Source organism: Pongo abelii, chromosome 14, assembly GCF_028885655.2.
Source record: "Pongo abelii isolate AG06213 chromosome 14, NHGRI_mPonAbe1-v2.0_pri, whole genome shotgun sequence".
In the NCBI taxonomy this organism is placed as follows: Eukaryota; Metazoa; Chordata; class Mammalia; order Primates; family Hominidae; genus Pongo; species Pongo abelii.
The window spans coordinates 35,141,631-35,165,164 of record NC_071999.2 but is presented as its reverse complement, the minus strand read 5'-3'; the positions used below and the strand labels follow the sequence as shown (position 1 = coordinate 35,165,164).

The following is a 23,534-nucleotide window of genomic DNA, read 5'->3' as shown; positions in this document are numbered from 1 at the left end:
CTCAATGAGTTTACCATTTTAACTTTTGCTAAAGTATGAGAGAAAGGAATGAGTATGTTTTGTTTTTGAGGTGGGGTATAGGAGAAAACATTAGGTGTTTAAAATTGGAAAAGGAAATCACTGAATACAAATTTAGTCAGCTGAATTTCATTGAGGGATATTTGTGACTATTGTTGATTATTAGTTGGACAGCTTGATTCTTTGTCATAATGATTGAAGTAGAAATTTCATAGTAAGAAAATATTATATGTTTCAGTGAGCCGAGATCATGCCAGAGCACTCCAGCCTGAACAACAGAACCAGACCTTGTTTTTTTAAAAAATACTATATTGAACTAGGTTGCCAGACTAGAAAGTCTTATCAATAAAGTTTATGGGTTTTTTTATCTTTTATTTTTCACTACATATTTTCTAGAGTTTCTGTTGTGTGACCTGAATTTTTTATTCTAAAATTTTAATTCTGAAAAGGAGACACTGTGTATGTACATGTAGTTGGTTTGGTTATTTTTATCTGTGATTACTGGGTTCATTCTTAAATGTCTTATTTATTTTTTACAAGTCACTTAGAAGTTTAAAGGACAACATCATGGAAATATAACTTGTCTTTCAAAATTGTAATTGCATGCTAGAATATTAAGTAATGTGAACCCTCTTTTCACTTCTTGAGAAGATAGATTAAAAACTAAAATGAAATTTTTGTGGAACTTTATGATTTAAAAGAAATAAGAGGAATAAAACAGAGCTTAATCGCCCATACCTTTTCTTTTAGGAGGAAATATACATTCATTTTCTTACAGAAAAATTGATGTTTTTATTGGATTAAAATCCTGCACTAGGTTGCACAAGGAAAAAAAAAAGAAAAAAAAATCCCACACTAGGTTATGTGAATTCTTCTACTTCTTTGTTTTGTAGTTATCTGTTAATGAGTCTGGTTTTGCCACCATACAGAGGTCAGGACTGCACTGTCTTCATCATTGATTCTGCCACTTTGGCTAAAAGAAATGTTAATTGAATGAAAGAATAAAGAGTTGTAAGAAAAACACTATCTTTTCCTCCCTTACTGTGTATAGGAGTTGGAGGAGCGTTAGAAAATGATGATCCTTCCAAAATGGTTATGGTATTGGCTGCTACTAATTTCCCATGGGATATTGATGAAGCTTTGCGAAGAAGGTTAGAAAAAAGGATATATATACCTCTCCCAACAGGTATGATGTCTTCTCCATTTTGAGCTTTCTGTTTCCCATGTATCTAAATCTTTATTCCATTGCCATTCTGCTTAAAGAAGTTTATAGCATCACAAAATTAATTTGTAGTAGGTGTGAACACAGGCCACAGTACTCTATTGAAATTTCTTACATTTCAGAGAAATTCTTAAATTTAGAACAATATTCATGTTAATAAATATGGTAGCACTTTTAAGTTTTCACTTTTCAACTTGAAGTTTTTTTGGATCTTTTTCAGAATATGCTGTTTTGGAGAGTGCGTGTGTGTGTGTGTGTACGTACATATATATATATATTTTTATTATTTATTTATTTATTTATTTATTTTGAGACAGAGTCTTATTCTGTTGCCCAGGCTGGAGTGCAGTTGCGTGATCTCAGGTCACTGCAACTTCCACCTCCTAAGTTCAAGTGATTCTTGTGCCTTAGCCTTCCAAATAGCTGTGATTACAGGTGTGCACCACCACACCCAGCTAATTTTTGTGTTTTTAGTAGAGACAGGGTTTTGCCATGTTGTCTAGGCTGGTCTTGAGCTCCTGGCCTCAAGTGATTTCCCGCCTCAGCCTCACAAAGTGCTGGGATTACAGGTGTCAACCACCACGCCCAGCCTGGAAAATATAGTTTCATCCTGTTAATGAATGCTGAAATATCCGTGAATGAATTTTTTCTTTTTCTTTTGAGGTAAAATTTACATACAATGAAATGTACTTAAGTATATAATTTGATGAGTACAAATCTGTACTCCTGTTTAATCAATACCCTAATCAAGATGTAGGGCATTTCTATCATCCTATAAAGTTCCTGTGTGCCCCTATCAGCTAATCCTCCAATAGGCATTCACTCTATGTGATTTTTATCACCATAGATTAGTTCTTTCACTTGTTAAACTTCATATAAATGGAATCTAGACAGCATGTACTCACTGTGTCTGGCTGCTTTCACTTGAGGTTCATCCATGTGATCACATGTATCAGCAGCTTATTCCTGGTATGATTATACCACAATTTGTTTATTCTCCTTTTGATTGGTATTTAAGTTATTCCTAGTTTTTTGGCTATTATGAATAAAGCTGTAAACTTTATTGTACATATCTTTTTTATGGATGAATGCTTTCAATTCTTTTGGATAATATAAGAAAAGAAATGATGGGTCATAGGGTAGGCATATGTTTAGTTTTTATAGGAAATACCCAAACTGTTTTTCAGAATGGTCGTACCATTCTGAAAATAGACTATCATCAATAAATGAGAATTCAAATACTTCCATATCCTTGCCAACATGTGGCATTGTCAGTATCTTAATTTCAGTCATTCTAGTCAGTATGAAATGCTGTCTCATGATTTTAATTGGTATTTCTCTGATGATTTACATTGAGTACCTTTTTATGTGCTTTTTGTGGTCATGGTATATACTTTTTGTGTAGTGTCATTTCTTTTTTCCAGTTTTTAATTGGATTATTTGTTGTTTTATTAATGCTTTTTATGTTATTAGATCTGTGCATTGTGAATATTTTCTTCCAGTTTGTAGTTTGCCTTTTGATTTTATGGTATCTCTTAATAAGCAGATATTTTAAATTTTGATGAAGTCCTGTTGACAATTTTTTTTTAATGATTAGTACTTTTTGTGTCTTAAGAAATCTTGTCTATCCCAAAGCTGCAAAGTTTTTCTCCTGTTTTCTTTTGGAAACTGTATTTATATCTTGATTCCTCTTGAATGAATTTGTGTGTGTGTGTGTGTGTGTGTGTAGATGAGTCATTTTTTTCATATGTATATGCAGTTGTTGTAGCATCACTTACTGAAAGGAGTTTTCTTTTTTCATTGAATTACTTTGGCACCTTCATTGAAAATTATTTTGTTGTGTATGTGTGGGTCTATTTCTGAATACTATTCTGTTCCATTGTTTTTTAAATACACACACATATGGTTATCTAAGTTATTTGTTTTTTTCTTGAGCAAGCTTTGGTAACTTGTGTCTTTCAAATAATTTGTCTGTTTTTTATAAGTTGTCAGATTTATTTGGATTTGACCTAATGTGAATGTGGAAGCTGATTAAATAGTTATGGGAGATTGTGGAAGCTGATTATATAGTTCATGGAACTTGAAGTCAGTAAGGAGGGCACTTAGGAAGAGATGATGAATGTGAAGTGGTAGAAGTAAGGACAAACTCTACCTGTAGGGGTGGAATCCATGAGGATACATTGGAATCTATGTTGAACTATTTTTTTCCACTGAGACTCCTAATCTTGATGAATGGACTTTCCTTCAGAAGAAGCTAGCTAAATGTATACCTGGCTCAAAAGTAAAAAAAGCTGAAGGAAGAAATGTGGCAGAAACTACAAAGAGCTGAAGGTGCAAGTGCTGCCCCACACTAACAAGGAGAACCAAGAAATAAATGACAGTATGTGCCAGCTTTCTGAGATGATTAATTTTTGCCTTTCACATCTCAGACATGTCTCATATAGTCCACATAACCCAGAGCTATGCAATAAAGAGAATTCTGGGAAATGAAATTGCAGCTTCACTTAAGTTGGCATAATACAAATCTACACACCTTATTTTCCTTTTATTGGCCATAGGATCTGTAGTGATGGCTCATTTTTCATTCCTAATATTAGTAATTTATCTCTATTCTTCATCATTTTTGGTTCAGATTTATCAATAATGTTAATCTTTTCAAATAACCAAATTTTTGCTTTGTTAATTTTCTATTTTAGTGATTTCTTCTCTCTTAAAAAAATTTTTTTTTTGCTTTATACGTTGAGTATGATTTTTTTCTATCTGAAGTTAGAAACTAAGGTTATTGATTTTAGGAACCACCCTTCCCCACTTTTTTTTTTTTTTTTTTTTTTTTAAGAGACAGAATCTTGCTCTGTTACCCAGGCTGGAGTGCAGTGGCATGATTTTAGCTCACTGCAGCCTCAAACTTTTGGCATCAGCAGATCCTCCCACCTCAGCCTCTTGAGTAGGGACTACAAACACATGTCACTGTGCCTGGCTAATTTTTTTATTTTTATTTTTTGTAGATACAGAGGCTTGCTGTGTTTCCCAGGCTGGTCTCAAACTCCTGGCCTCAGGCAATCCTCCCAGTAGCACTGGGATTACACATGTGAGCTACTGCACCTGGCCTTTTTTTCTTTTTTAAATTTGCACATTTTAAAGCTATAAATTTCTCATTAAGTACTGCTTTGCTTTTATCTCACAAATTTTGCTATATCATATTTTTTCTATTACTAAGTTAGAACTATTTTCTAATTTTCCTTTTTTATCCCCTTTCTTTGGTCCTTGAGTTATTTAGCATTTAAATTGGTTTGGGAGCCAAATAATCGGGGTGTTTTCTAGATATCTTGTTGTTGATTTTTAATTTAATTCATTGCAGTTAGGAACATACCTGTAAGATGTCAATTTTTGAACTTCTTGAGATTTGTGATTCAGCATATAGTCTATCTTGGTGAATGCTCCAGATGCAATTGAATGAAATGTGTATTCTGAGCTTGTTATAACATTCTATAAATGTCAGCTAGGTGAAGTTGGTGTGATAGTATTATTCAAATAATAAAATCCTTGCTGATGTTTTAGTCTAGTTTTTCTATCAGTTACTGAGAGTGGCTTATGGAAATCTTCATCTATAACTGGGAACTTGTTCATTTCTCCCTTTAGTTTTTTCAGTTTCTGCTTTATGTTTTGCTTCATGTGTTTTGATGTTCTGTTGTTAAGTAAATAAATTATCATTGTTTTATCTTCTTGGTCCTATTACCATTATGAAATGCCTCTCTATCTCTGAGAATACACTTTCACTTGGTATCTGCTTTGACTGCTATTAATTTAGCCTTACCGTCTTTCTTTTCCTATTGTTGTTGTGCTATATCTGCTTTTCATCTTTAATTTTTACCCTAACCCTGTCTTTATATTTACAGTGCAGTTTTTTTTGTTTTTTTTTTTTTTTTGAGTTGGAGTCTCACTCTGTCGCCCTGGCTGGAGTGCAGTGGCACGATCTGGGCTCACTGCAAGCTCCGCCTCCCAGGTTCACACTATTCTCCTGCCTCAGCCTCCCGAGTAGCTGGGACCACAGGCGCCTGCCACCATGCCCGGCTAATTTTTTGTATTTTTAGTAGTAGAGACGGGGTTTCACCATGTTAGCCAGGATGGTCTCGATCTCCTGACCTTGTGATCTGCCTGCCTCGGCCTCCCAAAGTGCTGGGATTACAGGCGTGTACAGTGCAGTTTTTATAGACAGCATATAGTTGAGCTTTGCTATTTGTCCAGTCTATATCTCTTTTTTGTTTGTTTGTTTGAGTCGGAGCCTCACTCTGTTGCCCAGGCAGGAGTGCAGTGGCGCGATCTCAGCTTACTGCAACCTCTGCCTCCCGGGTTCAAGCGATTCCCCTGCCTCAGCCTCCTGAGTAGCTAGGACTACAGGCATGTGCCACCATGCCTGGCCAATTTTTTTATATTTTTAGTAGAGATGGGGTTTCGCCATGTTGTCCAGGCTGGTCTTGAACTCCTGAGCTCAGGTGATTCGCCCACCTTGGCCTCCCAAAGTGCTGAGATTATGGGCATGAGCCACTGCACCTGGCTGTCTCTGCTTTTTAATAGGAGTATTTAGTCCATTTAAATTTAATGTAATTGGTAATATGACTGTGTTTAAGTGCCATCTTGCTATTTGTACTGTTTGTTTCTCTGTACCCCCCTTGCTAATTTCTTTTGGGCTAATTGACTGTTTTTACTATTCATTTTAATGCCATTATTGGATTTTTAGCTATACCTGACTATATTTATTTTAGCAGTTGCTCTAGCAATTACAGTATGCATCGTGCCAGCCATGTGAGAGCTACCCTTGGATGACTGTAGTTCTGGTCCATGTATTAACTGTGACTTCCTGTGAGACCTTGTATTAGTCAGGGTCCTGCAGAGAAACAGAACCAACAGGATGTGTATATATAAAGAGGTTTATTTTAGGCAGTTGGCTCACATGATTATGGGGGCTGGTAAGTCCAAAATCTGTACCCTGACCTGGCAGGTTAGAGACCCAGGAAGAGCTGATACTGCAGTTCTGGTCCAAAGGCTATCAGGCTGGAGACCCAGGGAGAGCCAGTGTTGCAGTTGAAATCTGAAGGCCATTTGCTGAATTTCTTCTTCCTGGTGTGGGCGGTGGGGGCAGTGTCGCGGTTCAGTGTTGGGTTTTATTCAGACCTTCCATTGATTAGATGAGGCCCACCCACATTAGGAAGGGCAATCTGCTTTACTCAAAGTCCACTAATTTAAATGTGAATCTCATTGAAAAACATGTTCACAGACACATTCAGAATAATTTTTCTTTTTCTTTTTTCTTTCTGAGATGGAGTTTCACTCTTGTTGCCCGGGCTGGAGGGCAGTGGTGCAATCTCACCTCACTGCAACCTCTGCCTCCCGGGTTCAGGGTTCAAGGGATTCTCCTGCCTCAGGCTCCCAAGTAGCTGGGATTACAGGTGTGTGCCACTGTACCTGGCTAATTTTACACTTTTAATAGAGACAGGGTTTCATCATGTTGGTCAGGCTGGTCTTGAACTGCTGACCTCAAGTGATCCACCAGCCTCCACCTCTCAAAGTGCTGGGATTACAAACATGAGCCACTGTGCCAGTCCCAGAATAATTTTTCATCCACTGTTTGGGCACCATTGCCCAGCCAAGTTGACATATAAAATTAACCATTGCAGACCCCAAGCTAGAACTTTCTAGCTACACCATTCTTAAATTCTTGACACACAGAAACTTTGAGGATAATAAATAGTTATGTAAAGTCTGTAAGTTTTAGTAAAATTTTTTATTCAGAAATGGATAATCTACCACTTTATAGTTTTTGTCAGCTAATTTTAGCAATTGAATCATTTGTTTTTGTTAGTTACTTTTTAATTCTCTTCAGTGTGGGCCATATTTTTCTGCTTCTTCACATATCCAGTAATTTTACTGTATGTGCTACATTAGGGATTACAGATTATGTGTTTTCCTTTAAATAGTGTTCTGGCAGGCATTGAGATTACTGGCAGAACTAAGAAAAATCAGTATTCAGTTCTTTACTGCCTGTTGGCTAATACATGCAAACAGTTTTCTTTATATTCTATCTCATTTTATAGTTGTTTACCATAGGAGGGCAAGTTTGGTAACAGTTATTTCATCATGGCTAGAAGTGGAAACCTCACCTACGAATTTTGAAACTTAATTTTTGTAACATATTCCTTGATCACTTTTTTGAGTAGACCCCAAGGCTTGTATAACAATTACTTGATAGATTTTTTAGCTCACAGATTCCATCTTATATTATCTTTTTTGGCATTACTCTGTATTCTAATAATTTAATAATGTCATTACTTAAAAAGAAAACTTTTCTTTTTCTTAAAATAGTGCTTTATTTGGCTGGGTGTTGTCGCTCACGCCTGTAATCCCAGCACTCTGGGAGGCCAATGTGGGCAGATCACCTGAGGTCAGGAGTTTGAGACCAGCCTGACCGATATGATGAAACCCTGTCTCCACTAAACATACAAAAGTTAGCCAGACGTGGTAGCAGGTGCCTGTAATTCCAGCTACTCAAGCGGCTGAGGCAGGAGAATCAACTTGAACCCAGGAGGTGGAGGTTGCAGTCAGCCGAGATCATGCCACAGCATTCCAGCCTGGGTGACAGAGTGAGACTCCATCTCAAAAAAAAAAAAAAATTAATTTACTGATTGAGCTCATAAAATAATATACTTATTTAAAGCAACAGCAGAAGCAATTAGATTTAGAACCTATAAGCCATGCTGGAATATTGCACCTCTGAGAATTAACTCCTTAATACCTGGTTCATACACAAGTTGAAATTCGAGTGGTTTTTTCCTTATTTGTGATTTTAAAAGTTTCTTCCCATTCTTTTTCTCTTCATCCATGTTTTTGTTTGTTTGTTTTTTTGAGATGGAGTCTCGCTCTTTTGCCCAGGTTGGGGTGCAGTGGCATGATTTCGGCTCACTGCAATCTCCACCTCCCGCATTCAAGCCATTCTCCTGCCTCAGCCTCCCAAGTAGCCAGGATTACAGGCACACGCCCCCATGCCCAGCTAACTTTGGTATTTTTAGTAGAGACGGGGTTTCACCATGTTGGCCGGGCTGGTCTCCAACTCCCGACCTCAAGTGATCCATCTGCATCCACCTCCCAAAGTGCTGGGATTACAAGCATGAGCCACTGTGCCCAGCCCATGTTTTGGTTTCTAAACAAAATATATGTATGATATCTAATATATTTGAAAGTTTAATTTTACTACCATATTACAGTGATTATAAATAAAAATTGATACCAGTGGAGGGAATAAAATTTTTGCTGCTTGAACTGTCAGTTGCATTATTCAAACTTTTGTTTTTTGAACTTTAATTCTTCAGTCTAATAAAGGGAGAAAAACATAATTAGAAAATAGTTGATGACAGCAAGTTTCTGAACTGCTAAGGAAAGTTTAGGTATTAGGGGAAAGACATACTTTATACTGGTATAAAGGTAGGAACTCAGTTTCCTTTGGAATTATAGAAGAAGAAAATAAACATGGCTAAGAGGCTTCCTTCTAAACTTGTTTTTCTTTATGAAAAGTTTGTAACAGTTAATTACTTTGGGGTGCTTCTCTTTGTTTATTGTGGATCTGAAGGTGTGTACCTTATGGTCATGAAACCTGGGAAATGCTTTCTCCCCAAGGGGCTCCCAAACCAATAATTATAATTAGAACTCCATTCTTTTTCTTTTATCTATATTAATTCATCAACAAGTGTTTGTTTAGCTCTTTGCTATGTGAAAGACATTTGTTAGGAACTGTGGGAATATAAATAATGTTCATTCCTTGTTATTAAAGAACTGCTTTGGAAGCCAGACATATACTTACCCTAACTGCAGTATAATAGTGGAATGCATGAGCCGAGAGCTCTGCACAGTATTTTTGGAATGGAGAGGGAGGAATCCCAAATTCTGACTGGTGTACTTAAGGGAGACTTCATGGAGGAAGTTGCATTTTAACTGAATTTTCATAGAGAAAAGTAGAATCGAAGCCATGGGTGCTTGAAATGAATATATAGGTAGGTTTTGGGACTGGAGCCACCTGATAGGATAAAAAGGCCTGGAAGAGATTGAACAATAAATAAAATTTAAGATGAGAGATCTGAAAACAATGATTTTGGAAATCCAGGGTAAAATTAATGGAAATAAAAGTAAAATGTATTAAAATTAAAAAAAAATTGGACATTTTATGAACAAAACCAACTGTGAATAATAATTTTTATTTGAAAAAGGCAAAGATTATAAGAATCAGGATAGATGAAATCAGAAAGCCATCTAATGTAATTAGATGTAATGCCTCTTTATATAATTTCCATAAAGAAACATCCATATTTCTTTAAGAAGTAGAAATTGGTGGTAAGAAAAGCCAATATATCACTTACTCTTGCAGTTTAACAAACCACTCCAAAATTTAATGAGACAAAATAATCGTATTATTCTCACATCGGATGGGGCACAGTGGAGGTGGTTTGTGTCTGTTCCATGATGCCTTGGGTCATGGTTGGGGGTGACTCCACAGCTGGGGCCTGGGATCCTGTGGAATGTCTTCATTCACAAGCCTAGATCTCTGCTGGGCCATGTTACCTGTGGCCTTGGGATATTTGGATCTCATAGATGGTAGCTCAGTGCTCCAAATGTATTTGTTTCACTGGATAAGGTGGAAATGGCATCGAATTTTATGATTTACCCTTGGAGGTTATGTAATGTCCCTTCTGCTCATACTTCTGACATTCTCAGGCCCATGCCAGTTCAAGGGGAGGGGAATTAGACTGCCTCTGGTTTGGGGAGTGGTAGGGTCACATTGTAGAAATGAATGTGGGATGAGAGAGAACTGTTACTGCTGTCTTGGTAAATACAATCTGCTGTAGTCAATGGAAGGCAAAATAATAGGCACAAGTGAGTTCTAATGTTCTTACCTTAAGGCTGTTTTCATTTTAAGCATCTAAATTATGGCAGCAACTACCTGGTGAGCCCAGTGTACTCCTTTCTCAACCTCTCTTCATTTAGTTCTGTTTTGCTTTTAGGCTGACCTCCTAAACACCAAGGCATTATAGCATTATATTCTTTCAACTCAGAGTGACTCTGACTTCCTATTACATCAGGGTCAGGTCCTTTATATATATATATATTCCTTTTACTGCAAGTTCACATCCTATCTGTGTCTGTTTGCATCTATCAGTATTTTATTGTATTTTTCTACTTACCTTTTTCCCCCATTCTGCTGCAGGCATGCTTCTTCCTACTTCTGTGTTGTTATCTGTGGTACTCCCATTTCCCAGGTTCTCTCTTCCCTTCTCTTTAAATTTTACTGATTTTTCAAAGCTGACGTTACAGCATGTGGACATCACGCAGTCTTCTCGCCCTGGCCTGTCTCGTGTCCTCAGGTGTTTCATCTGGGTTGGTGATTTCCCAGATGTCCCTCAGGAAAAGGACCCTTCTGTCTCCCCAGAGTCCTGTTTGTTGATTGACTGGTGGTGGGGGCTGTGAACATTTATTGAGTACTTACCATGGGCCAGGCTTTGCATGCACCAACTCAGGCTAACCCTCATGACAACTTTATAAGGTAGATTCTTTTCTTATTTTACTTAGGAAACTGAGGACCCAGAGGCTAAGTGAGAGCAGGCATGTTAATCCAGAGCCCAGATACGCAGGCCCAGAATGTAGTTGTTGTCTCCTGCACTGGACTGCCTGGTGTATTCAAGAGGAGTTGTATAAGGAGTGTATGATTCCTCTAACAACATTTATTTAAATTTAGAATGTGTGTTAACTTCGTGATACAGGATTGACAGTTTGTTACACTATGATTAACAACACATTAATCCCTTGTTAAATCTTTTCACAAGCTTATTGAATATCAATTCAGTTTTTTTTTGAGACGGAGTCTTGCTCTGTCACCCAGGCTGGAGTGCAGTGGCGCGATCTCAGCTCACTGTAAGCTCCACCTCCCAGGTTCATGCCATTCTCCTGCCTCAGCCTCCTGAGTAGCTGGGAATACAGGTGCCCACCACCACGCCTGGCTAATTTTTTTTTGTATTTTTAGTAGAGACGGGGTTTCACCGTGTTAGCCGGGATGGTCTCGATCTCCTGACCTCATGGTCCGCCCGCCTCGGCCTCCCAAAGTGCTGGGATTACAGGCATGAGCCACTGTGCCCGGCCATCAACTCAGTTTCTTGGAGCTGGTAAATCTTAAGAATATTCTAAAAAATTACTGACATAACCAGTTTTAAGTTACTTGTTCCCCACACCCCCGCCACCAATCATAGTTACTAGGGAAACAGAATATGCTTTCTGCTAAGCTTCAGTACCACTAGGTCCTCACTTACGAACAGGTTTATGTATGTTCATTTTAAGTTGGCTGTCTGGAACTTTGTTTCAGTGGGAGAATATATTAAACTTGGTGTTAAGGATCTTAGGCCAGGCACAGTGAAACGTTTGATTTACACATACAGTGGTATTCTAATATTGGGTCTGTAAGAATGAAAAGGGGTATTTGTTCATTGGCATTTGCTGGCTCTGTGTGGAACATTGTGTAACGATGCTCTTATGTTAACATCAGTTCTTACCTGGACATCAGTCGCACATCAGCCTTCTGTAGCGGTAGGCATAGGAGCTTCCTCCCCTCACCCCTTTCTGTCCCTACCCCTCCTGCCACCAGCCTGACTGGAGGACTTCTTTGGCTCTAAACCACATGTTGAGCAGGTGTACTCCCTGTGAGCCTGTTGGCTGGGATCAAGGATGGGGGCTCCTGGGATTAGGGAACTGTGGAGGTAGAGGTTTTCCAGTCCTGCCCTTTCTGTTTTCTGGTAATCCCAAATCACACCTGCTTGCTGCTTTTGGCACTGCTCTGCTTGGTCTCACTGTGTGTTTGTGGTGTGTGAAACATAACTCAATACAGAAACAGTTCCTAAAATGTTTAGTTTATCCAGTAGCTGGTGAAGCAGATAGCCCTGTTACCCGCTCCAGGAGAAGTAGAGCCTCCCTGGAACCCAGCAGCTCCCAGTGTGTTCCCTCCCAGCACGGTCCCTTCCTGCCCTCTGCTGGGGGTCACCACCTTTCCCTTACGGTGATTTCCTTTTATGGAGATAATGTATTGCTTTTCCATATAATTTCATCACCTAACAATGTATCCCCAAACAAAGTTTTACCTCCTTTTAAACTTTACATAAATGAAATCATACTGATTGTGTTCATTTGTATCTTGCCTCTTTTGCTCAATGTATTTTAAGATTCATCCATGTTATCACCTATAGATGCCCCCTCAGATTCATTTTTGTTGCTGTGTGGTATTCTGTCATGTTCGTTTGCTAGGGCTGCCATAACAAATACCGAAGGTTGGGTGGCTTAAACAACAGAAGTTAATTTTCTCACAGTACCGGGAGCTAGAAGTATAAGACCAAGGTGTAGGCAGGGTGGTTGCACTCTGGGGCCTCTCTCCTTGGCCTATAGGTGGCCATCTTGTCCCGGCGTCTTCATGTGGTCTTCCCCTTAGGGATGTTTGTGTCCTAACCGCTTCTTCTTATAAGGACACCAGTCATGTTGGATTAGAGCCCACCCATATGACCTCATTTTACCTTAATTACCTCTCCTGTCTCTAAATACAGTCACATTCTGAAGTACTGGGGTTTAGGAGTTGCCTAAAAATTTTGAGGGACATGGTTTAACCCATACCATCTATTATGTGATTATATCAAAATGTATCCGTCATATTATTTGGTGGACATTTTAATTATTTTTTGTTTTAGGCTATTATGAACAGTGCTACTGTGAACATTTTCATACATGTATAGTGGTAAGAATGCCAGAATGGAGCATTCCATCCTAGGAGTGAATTGCTAGGTAGTGCTGCACAGCTGCAGTATTAATAGATGAATTCAATATGGTTTCCAAAGTGCTTGTGTTGCAGGATCCTTGGTGGCGCCTTTGCTGGAGTTTTGCTTGAGCCCAGCGTTCCGCCCACTTGGCCTGGCAGGCTGTGCTCGGCTGGAGCTACTGGCCCTGATCCCACACCGGCCAAGGGCAAGCCAGGCATAGAGTGGTGAGGGGTGCGTGAGCAAGCAAGCACCGGGGTCTGGCCACTGTGCATAGCCAGGCACGCTGGCTGTTGGGTAGTCTGACTTTTTCTTGCTGATTCTTAGGAATTCCTTAAATATTCTTGATACAAGTCTTTGGTTGCTTACATATGTTACAAATATCTTCTCAAACTCTGGAACTTACCTGTTTTCACTGTGTTAACAGTATCTTTTGATGAATAGAAGTTCCTCATTTTAATGTGGTCAGTTTATCAGTCTTTTCCTAGTTGATTTTTTTGAATATATGTTTTGAGAATACTTCCCTGAGGTCATTCAGATATTCTTCTCTGTTATTTTATAAAATACTTACAACTTTGCATTTAGATGTAATATATCTGGCACTGATTTTTGTGTACAGTATGATGTAGGACCTGATTTCATTTTTTTCCCTGTGGATAGTCAGCTGTTCTTACATCATTAATTGAAAAAACACTCCTTCCCCTCACGGCCTGAACCACCTCTGACATAAATTCTGTGTCTGTAATTATGCTTCGGTCTGCTGCTGGGCACCCCGTTCTGTACTGTTGATCTGTTTGTCTATTTCCACAAGAGTGTCACACTGCTTTGAGTCCTACAACTTTGTAGTAAGTCTTAAAATCTGGTAGAGCAATTCTTTCCACTTTGCTGTTGCTCTTCCAGAGCATCTTGGCTGTTCTTGGTTCTTTCCATTTCTGTGAACATTTTGGTATCTGCCCGTTAGTTTCTACAGATAGACCTTTTAGGAGGATCTTTATTGGAATGCTTTGGCTGTATGAGATCAATTGGGGGAGAATTGTCAATTTCATGAAAGACAAAACAAAATGAACCAAAAAGTAAACACTGGGGAATTGTTTTAGATGAAAGAAGATGAATGAGACATGGTAACTGACTGCAATGTGTTATGGTTTGTAAAAGTTATAAAGGCTTGGGACAAATGGGGAAACTTTGCTTTGAATTGTGTATTAGACACTAGTATTCCAGTATTAAATCTCCTGATAAGGGTGAGAAATGTTATGTCTACCTTTTTTCTTAGGAGATACATGCTGGGGAATTTAAGGTGAAGTGTTGTGATGCCTGCAGCTAGCGCTCAATTCAAAAAGTTGAGGGTAGAGAGATGAGGAGGCAGCTAGAGTGATAATGGCAAAATGTTAGCAATTGGTGAATCCCAGTGAAAGGGAAATGGGTATTCATTGATTTTCTTTTCCTGTATATATGGCATTTTTCAAAATAAAAGTAGAAGAAAATTAAATTTCATTTTGTATCTCAGGAAATAGTAGAGCGCCAGATAAACTAGTAATGCATTATCTTAGTGTGCTGTGCTAAGCAGATTTGCCACTAAAAGCATTAGTGAAATGGCAAGCGTGATTGGTTATTTTAAAAATTCTCTAGTATGTTTGAACTTATTCAATTCACATTTAAATCATACTGGAACAGCAAATGTCTGTGGGCTGGCTCTCCAAGTAAAAAATACATTAATGAGCTTTTTGTGCCAATTACTGATTTTCAGGAAATGTTCTTTAAACTACTGATAAGAGTTCTGGAGATCCATGTCATACTAACAGGTGAGCAAAGTAATTCATAGGAGTTAGACTTGATGCAGTCTAATTTTGTAACACCAGGCTAAGTATTTTTTTTTGTTTGAGAAGCATTTCCGGTGCTTGAAAACTGATATTTATATTTTTCATGAAGGATCTCAGATTCTTTGTTCTCATAGTAGTTATCTTCACAGTCTATAAAGAAAACCCAGGTGGTTTTTGTTTTTTTTGTTTGTTTGTTTTTCTTTCAGTTTTTAGTTACTGCAACAGAGGCACATAGGAATTTAAATGATTCCATGAGTCATGCAGTGAATTGGTAATAATACTAATGGACACACAGTTATTGACTCTTCTTTGCATTGGCCTCATTTTCCCCCCAAATGTTAATATGTCATTTCTCAGCAAAATTATTGGTAAAGTAAAACATCTAACAACAACACCAAAATCTTGTAACAGCAAAAGGAAGAGCCGAGCTTCTGAAGATCAACCTTCGTGAGGTCGAATTAGATCCTGATATTCAACTGGAAGATATAGCCGAGAAGATTGAGGGCTATTCTGGTGCTGACATCACTAACGTTTGCAGGTATTTTTGTAATGATCTGTGATTTTAGACATTAGTTATAGACTTGGCAGGAGGACTGGTCTTAAAGTCAATGTAGTTAGCCCAGTGTAGTTAGACATGAAAGCAGCTACCCATTTCTTTGAAATGGTTTCCCATTTGTCCTTTTTTCTTCCATATAACTTTATTCTTCATTGTGAGATGAAAATTATATGGCAGTGGTCACTGATGTTTTTGATCTTTGGATTTTTAAGAAATTGTTGTGTCGGTGGCTCACGCCTGTAATCCCAGCACTTTGGGAGGCCGAGGCGGGTGGATCACAAGGTCAGGAGATCGAGACCATACTGGCTAACACGGTGAAACCCCGCCTCTACTAAAAATACAAAAAATTAGCCAGGCGTGGTGGCGGGCACCTGTAGTCCCAGCTGCTCGGGAGGCTGAGGCAGAAGAATGGCATGAACCTGGGAGGCAGAGCTTGCAGTGAGCTGAGATCGCGCCACTGCACTCCAGCCTGGGCAACAGAGCGAGACTCTGTCTCAAAAAAGAAAAAAAAGAAATTGTTGTGTCTAACTCGATAATAATGACTTTGGCAACCTAAGATTAGTTTAGCTTTGTGTTGGAGTCTTTCTGCATCAACATAAAGTAATATTATTTAGTTTTTGTTGGCATTATTTAAACACATGCAAATGAGCAAAAATGATCAGCGTAAGCTGGGGAAGATACACATTTAAAATTTTTTCAGTTTAGCGACATCATAATTTTTAGACAGTTCCTGTCACTCTGCAGTTTTTTTTTCTTATTTTTCTAACTGTACTTAAATTGACTTTAGTAGCCTTTCTTTAAAGCCATAGCATCTGTTTTTCTCACCTTTTCTGCTCGCATTTTTCCCATGTGCATCCAAGTTTAGTGGCATACAATAAGGTTGCAATAGTTTCTGCTGTTACTATAGTAAAATATTTAAGAACTTGACATTTTTGTTAGCTTGGCCTTCCTAATAGCTTTTTTGTGATTATGAATTATCCTTTTCTTCCAGACCTTCATATTTATTTGTAGTTGGTCAAAGAGAGCTGCACATGGGATCAAGAGAAGCCAGAGTTTATGCCTTCAGTTGCCTACAAATAAATACTCCATGTAGGGAATTCCATGTCCACTATATGTGGATATTCATGTTTCAGAGAGAGTGATTCGTGTCTTCATTCCTCTATTTAGGCTGTAGACAAACTGGTCTGTGGTTTGAATTATCTTAACATTAGCCATATGTTCATTTCCAAGTGTACTATTCAATATTTCAAAATTTGACTTCAGTTTCCTAAACTTTTTGGCTGTCTTTGAGGAGCGAGTGGGGAAAAGAAAATTCAGTACTATTTGAGCTTAACTTAGACTTTTAGGGTTCATTAACTATATATTTCATGTTTTTGGTTATTTGCATCCTGTTTTAACTTCTGCTGAACCCCCAGGATGTTTCTTAAGTGGAAAATTCTAAGAAGCCTCATAAAAACATATAATCTTTTGTTTTTTTTCATAACTTTGTTACAATTGAAAGTGTTTAAAACATGTGCAAAAATTACTGTTGACTGATTTTGGTATATTTTTAGGGATGCCTCTTTAATGGCAATGAGACGGCGTATCAATGGCTTAAGTCCAGAAGAAATCCGTGCACTTTCTAAAGAGGAACTTCAGATGCCTGTTACCAAAGGAGACTTTGAATTGGCCCTAAAGAAAATCGCTAAGTCTGTCTCTGCTGCAGACTTGGAGAAGTATGAAAAATGGATGGTTGAATTTGGATCTGCTTGAATTTCTGTCAGCTCTTTAATTTCTGGTATTTTTGTTTATAAAATATGCAGAAATTCCTGCAATTTTTAAAAAACAAGTTTGGAATTTTTTTCAGTGGAGTGGTTTTCACTTAAAGGAAAAAAAAAATCTAAAACTGCAAAGAATACTAAATGTAATTGAGAAATAATTCATGGCGAGAGTTTGCTAGTCTCCCTCCCCGGCTTTGTGCTGGTATTCCATGTATTCCTGCATTAATATTGCACACCCAAACCAGTCTGTCAGGGAGGCTGAAGAAAGGGAGCAGTGTGCTATTTTAGGAATACAGAAGATTTAGAAATACCCCTATTTCTCATTTGCAGTTTTTTTTTTTTCCAATTCTTTGCTCTGTCAACATGAGGGACCTATCTATATATGTTGACTTTTAACATCAAAATTGGATTTGTGTCCAACTCTTATTTATTGTTAAGAGAAGAAAGACAGTATATTTTGGAGGAAATAATGAATTTACTAATTAAACCTTTAGAATTTATGACTTACTGTTAGAGTCTGTCATATGGTTAGAATTTTTACTTCCCCTACCCCGCCATTTCTTCTGCTAGCTACTTAATAACATCTTGAGCTTTATTGAGGAATATTCTCACACTCTGTGGTATTTGAATCATTTTGCCAGGTCATTTCTCTGTCTTTAGTATTTTTTGCTGGTGCTTCTTACACTTAATATGGAAAGGTGGGAAGAATATTATTGCATTAGATGTAATTCTTCATTCTAGACTTCCAAGTTTGTTTTCACTTTTCTTTTTTTTGTGTGCGTGAAGGAGTCTCTGTCTCCCAGGCTGTGTAGTGCAGTGGTTGATCTTGGCTCACTGCAACCTCTGCCTCCTAGATTCAAGCAATTCTCCTGTCTCAGCCTCCCAAGTAGCTGGGATTACAGGTGCGCACCACCATGCCTGTCTGTGTTTTCACTTTTCTTTCAACATGTTCAAACAGATATATAGCCATTATTTTTCTCAGCTCCAGCATTGTTTGATTTTTCTTGAATTTGATTTTAGTATTTGAGATAAATACTTTTGCATTCTAAACAAGTCCACTCTCTGTGGCTAACACAAAACAAATGAAATCTTTATAGTTTTCCAAACAGCTAGTTTAGCAAAACAGCATTGTACATAATGAATGATGTTCATTGGAAAATTCTAAAATTTGTCCTGTCTAGGTTGAGAACTTTTACACACAGTAAGATAAAGATAGAAATCTGACATGCTCACTCAGTTCAGCAGGAATTACACATTAGAAAGAAGCCAGAAAAAGTAAATGGCATATATCCAATCACAAATAAATGATCCTGGCGTTAGTTTTTATGATTACATGTGTCTTGTTAGGCAATTTATGCTTTAATGGTCAAGCTTTTAAAAATTTGTATTTGATAACATCCTTAATTCTCAGTTTCGAATGGTGCCTACTGGTTTAAAACTAAAAATAATACAGCTTTTTGGACATTTAACCAAGATACTAAGAAGGTTTTTTTTAAAAAAAAAGAGATTTGATTATTTTTCCCTGCTAAAAACTCTAAATGCCTTATGTTCTTTTCAGATAACTTAAGTCTGACTCTAAACTCCAGTATTCAACTGATGCTGTAAATTGCCCTTCTTTCTGAGACACAGATTATAAGATGCCAGATCATAAGACATCATGATTTTATTGTAATTGAATTCTTCCTAAAAATTGAGAGATTTCCTTTTATTAACTTTTAAAATAAAGAAATAAGTAGTTTCATTATGATTATTTTGCAAACTATTACCATTCAGAAATATACTTTTTTTTTTCCCTGAAGTTTTAGGAACCATCACTAAAACATTAGTCTTGTGATTGTTAAAACTTGTTTGTAATGGGTTGGTGCAAAAGTAATTGTGGTTTTTCCATTACTTTCTATGGCAAAAACCGCAATTACTTTTGCACCAGCCTAACAGTAGTTGATTAGTTAGATCTTTTCTGGGTTTTGTATTAATTATCTTGGTGTGCATTTAATTATTTTTCTGAATTCTTCATGGATAATGACATAGTAATTGTGATTCTTTTAATGCCAGTTAAGCAGTATTTGGCAACTTAAACTTCCTAGGAGCTTATCTTTACTGTGTTAAGTGAGTCAGGTGTGCTTTTTATTTCCCTTGTTTCTCATTTTGCCCTGTCAGTGGATGGTAGATGCTTTGTATATCTTAAATCCCTTAAAGGATCTTAAAGTCATCCCTCAGGTGTTCTATTTAACTTTTATTTTATTTTATTTATTTATTTATTTATTTTGAGACTGAGTCTTGCTCTGTCGCCCAGGCTAGAGTGCAGTGGCGTGATCTCGGCTCACTGCAACCTCTGCCTCCCAGGTTCAAGCCATTCTCCTGCCTCAGCCTCCCAAGTAGCTGGGACTACAGTTGCCGCCACGCCCGGCTTATTTTTTTGTATTTTTAGTAGAGGCAGAGTTTCACCATGTTGGCCAGGCTAGTCTCGAACTCCTGACCTCAGATGATCCGCCCACATTGGCCTCCCAAAGTGCTGGGATTACAGGTGTGATCCACCGCGCCTGGCCCTAACTTTTAATATGCAACACACACACACACACACACACACACACACACACTCTTTATTTCAGAAGACAGTGTGTTGCCTTACCCAGAATGCGTGCTAGGATTACAGGCGTGAGACACACACACACATACACACACACAGAGTCTTTATTGCAGAAGACAGTGTGTTGCCTTATAGGCGTGAGAGACACACACACACACACACACACACGGTCTTTAATGCAGAAGACAGTGTGTTGCCTTACCAGAATGAGTGCTTGGATTACAGGCGTGAGCCACCGCGCCCAGCCCTAACTTTTAATGTACATCACACACACACACTCACATACACACACACACACACACACACTCTGACTGTCTTTATTGCAGAAGACAGTGTGTTGCCTTACCCAGAATGAGATTGAATTGTTTTGCTTCGTTTTGTTTTGTTATTCTGTGTTGTGGTAGCAGATGCATTATCAAAGGAAAAATATTTGGCTCCTTTAATTCCTCTGAAAACATGAGTATTTTGAGTTCTGCAGCACAATGACTGTAGGACTAAGCTAAGTCTGCTTTGCAGATATCTGATCAGATAGTCCCTTCATTCTGTAGATGTGTATTGGTTGGTCCAAGACACAGTGGGTGGGAGCTCTGTGGACCAAGACAAAGCTGTACTAGAGAGTACAGTTCCAACTTGGCAGTTTCTCTAATGACTCTGTATAGCTTCTGGCTTCTACTACTGAAACAAGAGTTTAGATCACTGATGGAGAGGCATAGGAATCTGTTTGTGCTTTGGAAAAATATATAAAAGTTTTTTTCCCCTATTTTTTGCACTTTAAATCTGTTTTGAAATTAGAACTGATATACATTTGTTTGAATAATGTGTAACTATTATGGATCTATTTTAATGAACAATTTTTACCATTTCCCAAGCTGCCCTTTATTATAAGCATGACATGTTTATTATAAACCTTTTGCTCCCATAATTTCTTTTTTTAAAGGAAATTAATATTAGTGAAATATATCAAACACCTCTTTAATGAAAGCTGCAACCTTCTAGTGATCCAAGTAGAAAATAGATGGTGGCATCACAGACTTTATCTGCACACTTTTGGGTCTGGTCTAGCTGTATAGCTCAGGGCTTAATTTCAGCTTCTGAGATCACAGTTTTTGTGATGTCATATTTCACTCTCAAAACATAGGCTGAAAGCACGAATTACTCAAAAAGTAAGCAAACCAATACCTGGTGAATCTATGGACAGTCATACACATACATCAGGGGAAAATGTGTGTGTACAACCCAAATTTACAATATGATTGTCATTCTTTGACTTTGCTTTGTATAGCCTGACTCTGTTGAACATGAAATTATTAGTACTCTAGGTTTTGGATAGCCTGAGTTCATTTGAATTCCTTCCTTAGGAATAAGTTTTTATATACACTGCTAAATGTGTGATGAGACTCATAAAACAGTAACCAGCTGAGGTAGCTATGATTCACTTTCCCCCCACCCTAACTTGAGATAAAATGAAGGACTAGGCAAGTATTTCATGTTGTGTGAGTGGACTTCGGTTCCTTCAGTATTGTCTAGGTTATTGAGTCTTTCTTTGCCTAATAGTGGATTCCCACTCTTAAGATAACTTTTATTAATGATAAATCACTTTAGGGTATATTCTGTATGACAGGCATAATGTTAAGGGTGAATGCTGGCCTTTTCCAAGAAAAGGCCACCTTAACTTGTATAGGGAAAAATTCCTAACTATTCTCTTTTTTGTATCTTTTTTTCCTTAACTGTTTTGATTGTATATTTTTAAGAAACCACTTAATTTGTGATGCACATAATATTTGTGTGAACCTGAGAATATGTCACAATAGAAAAAAGCAGAAATTATAGTTGGGGGACATGTTGGGGGATAAAAATATTTAAGCCTCAAATGTTTTACTGTCATCTCCACTAACTATTTTTACAGCAAAAGCTAAAAACTGTGTTGTAATTATTGTAAGTTTACTTATTTATACTTTTAAATTAGGTTTTTCATACTTACTTAATTTTTTTGACATTTGCTTTTAATATTTGTTTCTTAATGTGGAGATTGTGTATTTTAGTAATCAAATTCTTAGGATAATAGATATATTTTTAAACATTCACCTCGTTAACAAATAGATCTTTGAATTTTTATTAGGTTTTTTGACTCCGGACAACTCTTTAGCTTTAATGATATTTCTAAATTCCCAGCGACTTATTAATAAAAATGGGAAAAATATTTAGGTAATGTCATAAAATTTATTTTACCTTTCTCATTTCCTGAGAAAATAAGTGAAGAAAAACCTAGATATTGCTTTATTACCAGCAGTGTGTAGGTTTTTGTCCATTTGGAAATTTGGCACAAAAAAATAGGGAATTAGTATAGAGAAGTTTCCCTCTTATAAAAGGACTCCCATTTGATTGTTCGAAACTATAAAATGCACTTTTACTTTACCATATCTGAAATGACAAAATATCGCCCTTTGGAAAACCTGACTCTTTGCATGTGTAATCCCCAGAGTCTACCTCAGTTAACCAGGCTTAGTTTTAGGCAGGAATGAATTGAATTAAATTCAGTTCATCATCTATGCAGATTTGTTTCTTTGAAGCACATCCTTCCCTCCTGCTGTTGCCCTCCTCCCATTAACTTTTCTTTTTAATCTTGAAATTGTTTAAAATATTCCATTTTTCTTTCTCTAGCAAAGCGTTTATATTCCAAATAAGGCCTCTGTGAAATGTCTGAATTTCTTTTCCCTTCTTTGTTATGGTCAGCTTCATTATTTGGATGTATTGCATTCAAAGCAGCAGTTCCAAACATAACACACATCTATTTTCTTAGAGTTTTGTAAATACAAACTAATGTGATGACATTAAAAATTGTGGATCCTACATGTTCCTATGTTCATTCTCTAAAAACCTGAGTAACTTTATGAAAACACACAAACCTGGAAAAATGTCACATTTTTGTCACATTTTTACTGACAAATGTATATTCATATGATGGTACGGCAGCAGGGAGTGGCCCCCAGTTAACATGGTTGTGAGTGGACACAGTGTCCAGCAGGATCACTGCATGTTATGATGGCTTGTAAGTGCGTTGTTAAGACTTTTGTTTCAGTGTTTGTCTCCCAGTATTTGAACCTAATTTAAAGAAAAATACGTTTTCAAGTTATATTTATTAAATGTGTTTTTCCTTACATTTTGTGCTGCTACTTTGCTAATCTCATTAGCTTAGCGTGTTTGTGCATAGGTTATATTTGGTAATAAATTTATAGAGTGTTGGTTGTCATCGTTTTCTTTGTGGTTCATTTTGATCTATAGTCACGGGTGCACTTCTTGCCACCAGTGGGAGCAACAAACCCCTCACTAGTAAGGGATGGCTTTCCCCAGATTTTTGTTCTCATAAAATCACATATTATGAACTTGACATTTTGTATTTGCTGTGCTTATGCCAATAATTTCAAGGTTGATGCAGGTAAGATGTGTGTTTTTTCAATTAATTCCAACTGGCATAATCAATACACTTGTCTTATTTGTGTAGCACCATTGCAAAGTAGATGTTCTATATGGTGCATTTTCTAGATGACTAAGTCTTACTTTATGACCTCCTCCAAACAATTTTTTTAGTTAATAGACTTTATTTTTTTAGAGCAGTTTTATGTTTACAGAAAAATTGAGCAGAAAATTTGGAGCTCCCATTTACTCACAACCCCCGCCCGTTTCTCCTCTTATTAACATCTTACATTAGTGTGGTATATTTGTTACAATTGATGAACTGA

General features: G+C 37.4%; 1 protein-coding gene across 7 annotated transcripts in view; it reads left to right on the top strand.

The window, feature by feature from the left end:
- Positions 1–23,044, top strand: part of KATNAL1 (katanin catalytic subunit A1 like 1) — a 93,326-nt gene extending 70,282 nt beyond the window's left edge. For all 7 annotated transcript variants that reach the window (XM_002824138.5, XM_009248532.4, XM_003778182.4 and 4 more), the window contains exons 9-11: positions 1,070–1,204; positions 15,303–15,429; positions 17,001–23,044. In XM_002824138.5, coding sequence (XP_002824184.1) covers positions 1,070–1,204; positions 15,303–15,429; positions 17,001–17,199 — 461 coding nt within the window. In that variant the 3' untranslated portion in view covers positions 17,200–23,044. The remainder of the gene's footprint in view (positions 1–1,069; positions 1,205–15,302; positions 15,430–17,000) is intronic.
- The last annotated feature ends 490 nt before the right edge of the window (positions 23,045–23,534 follow it).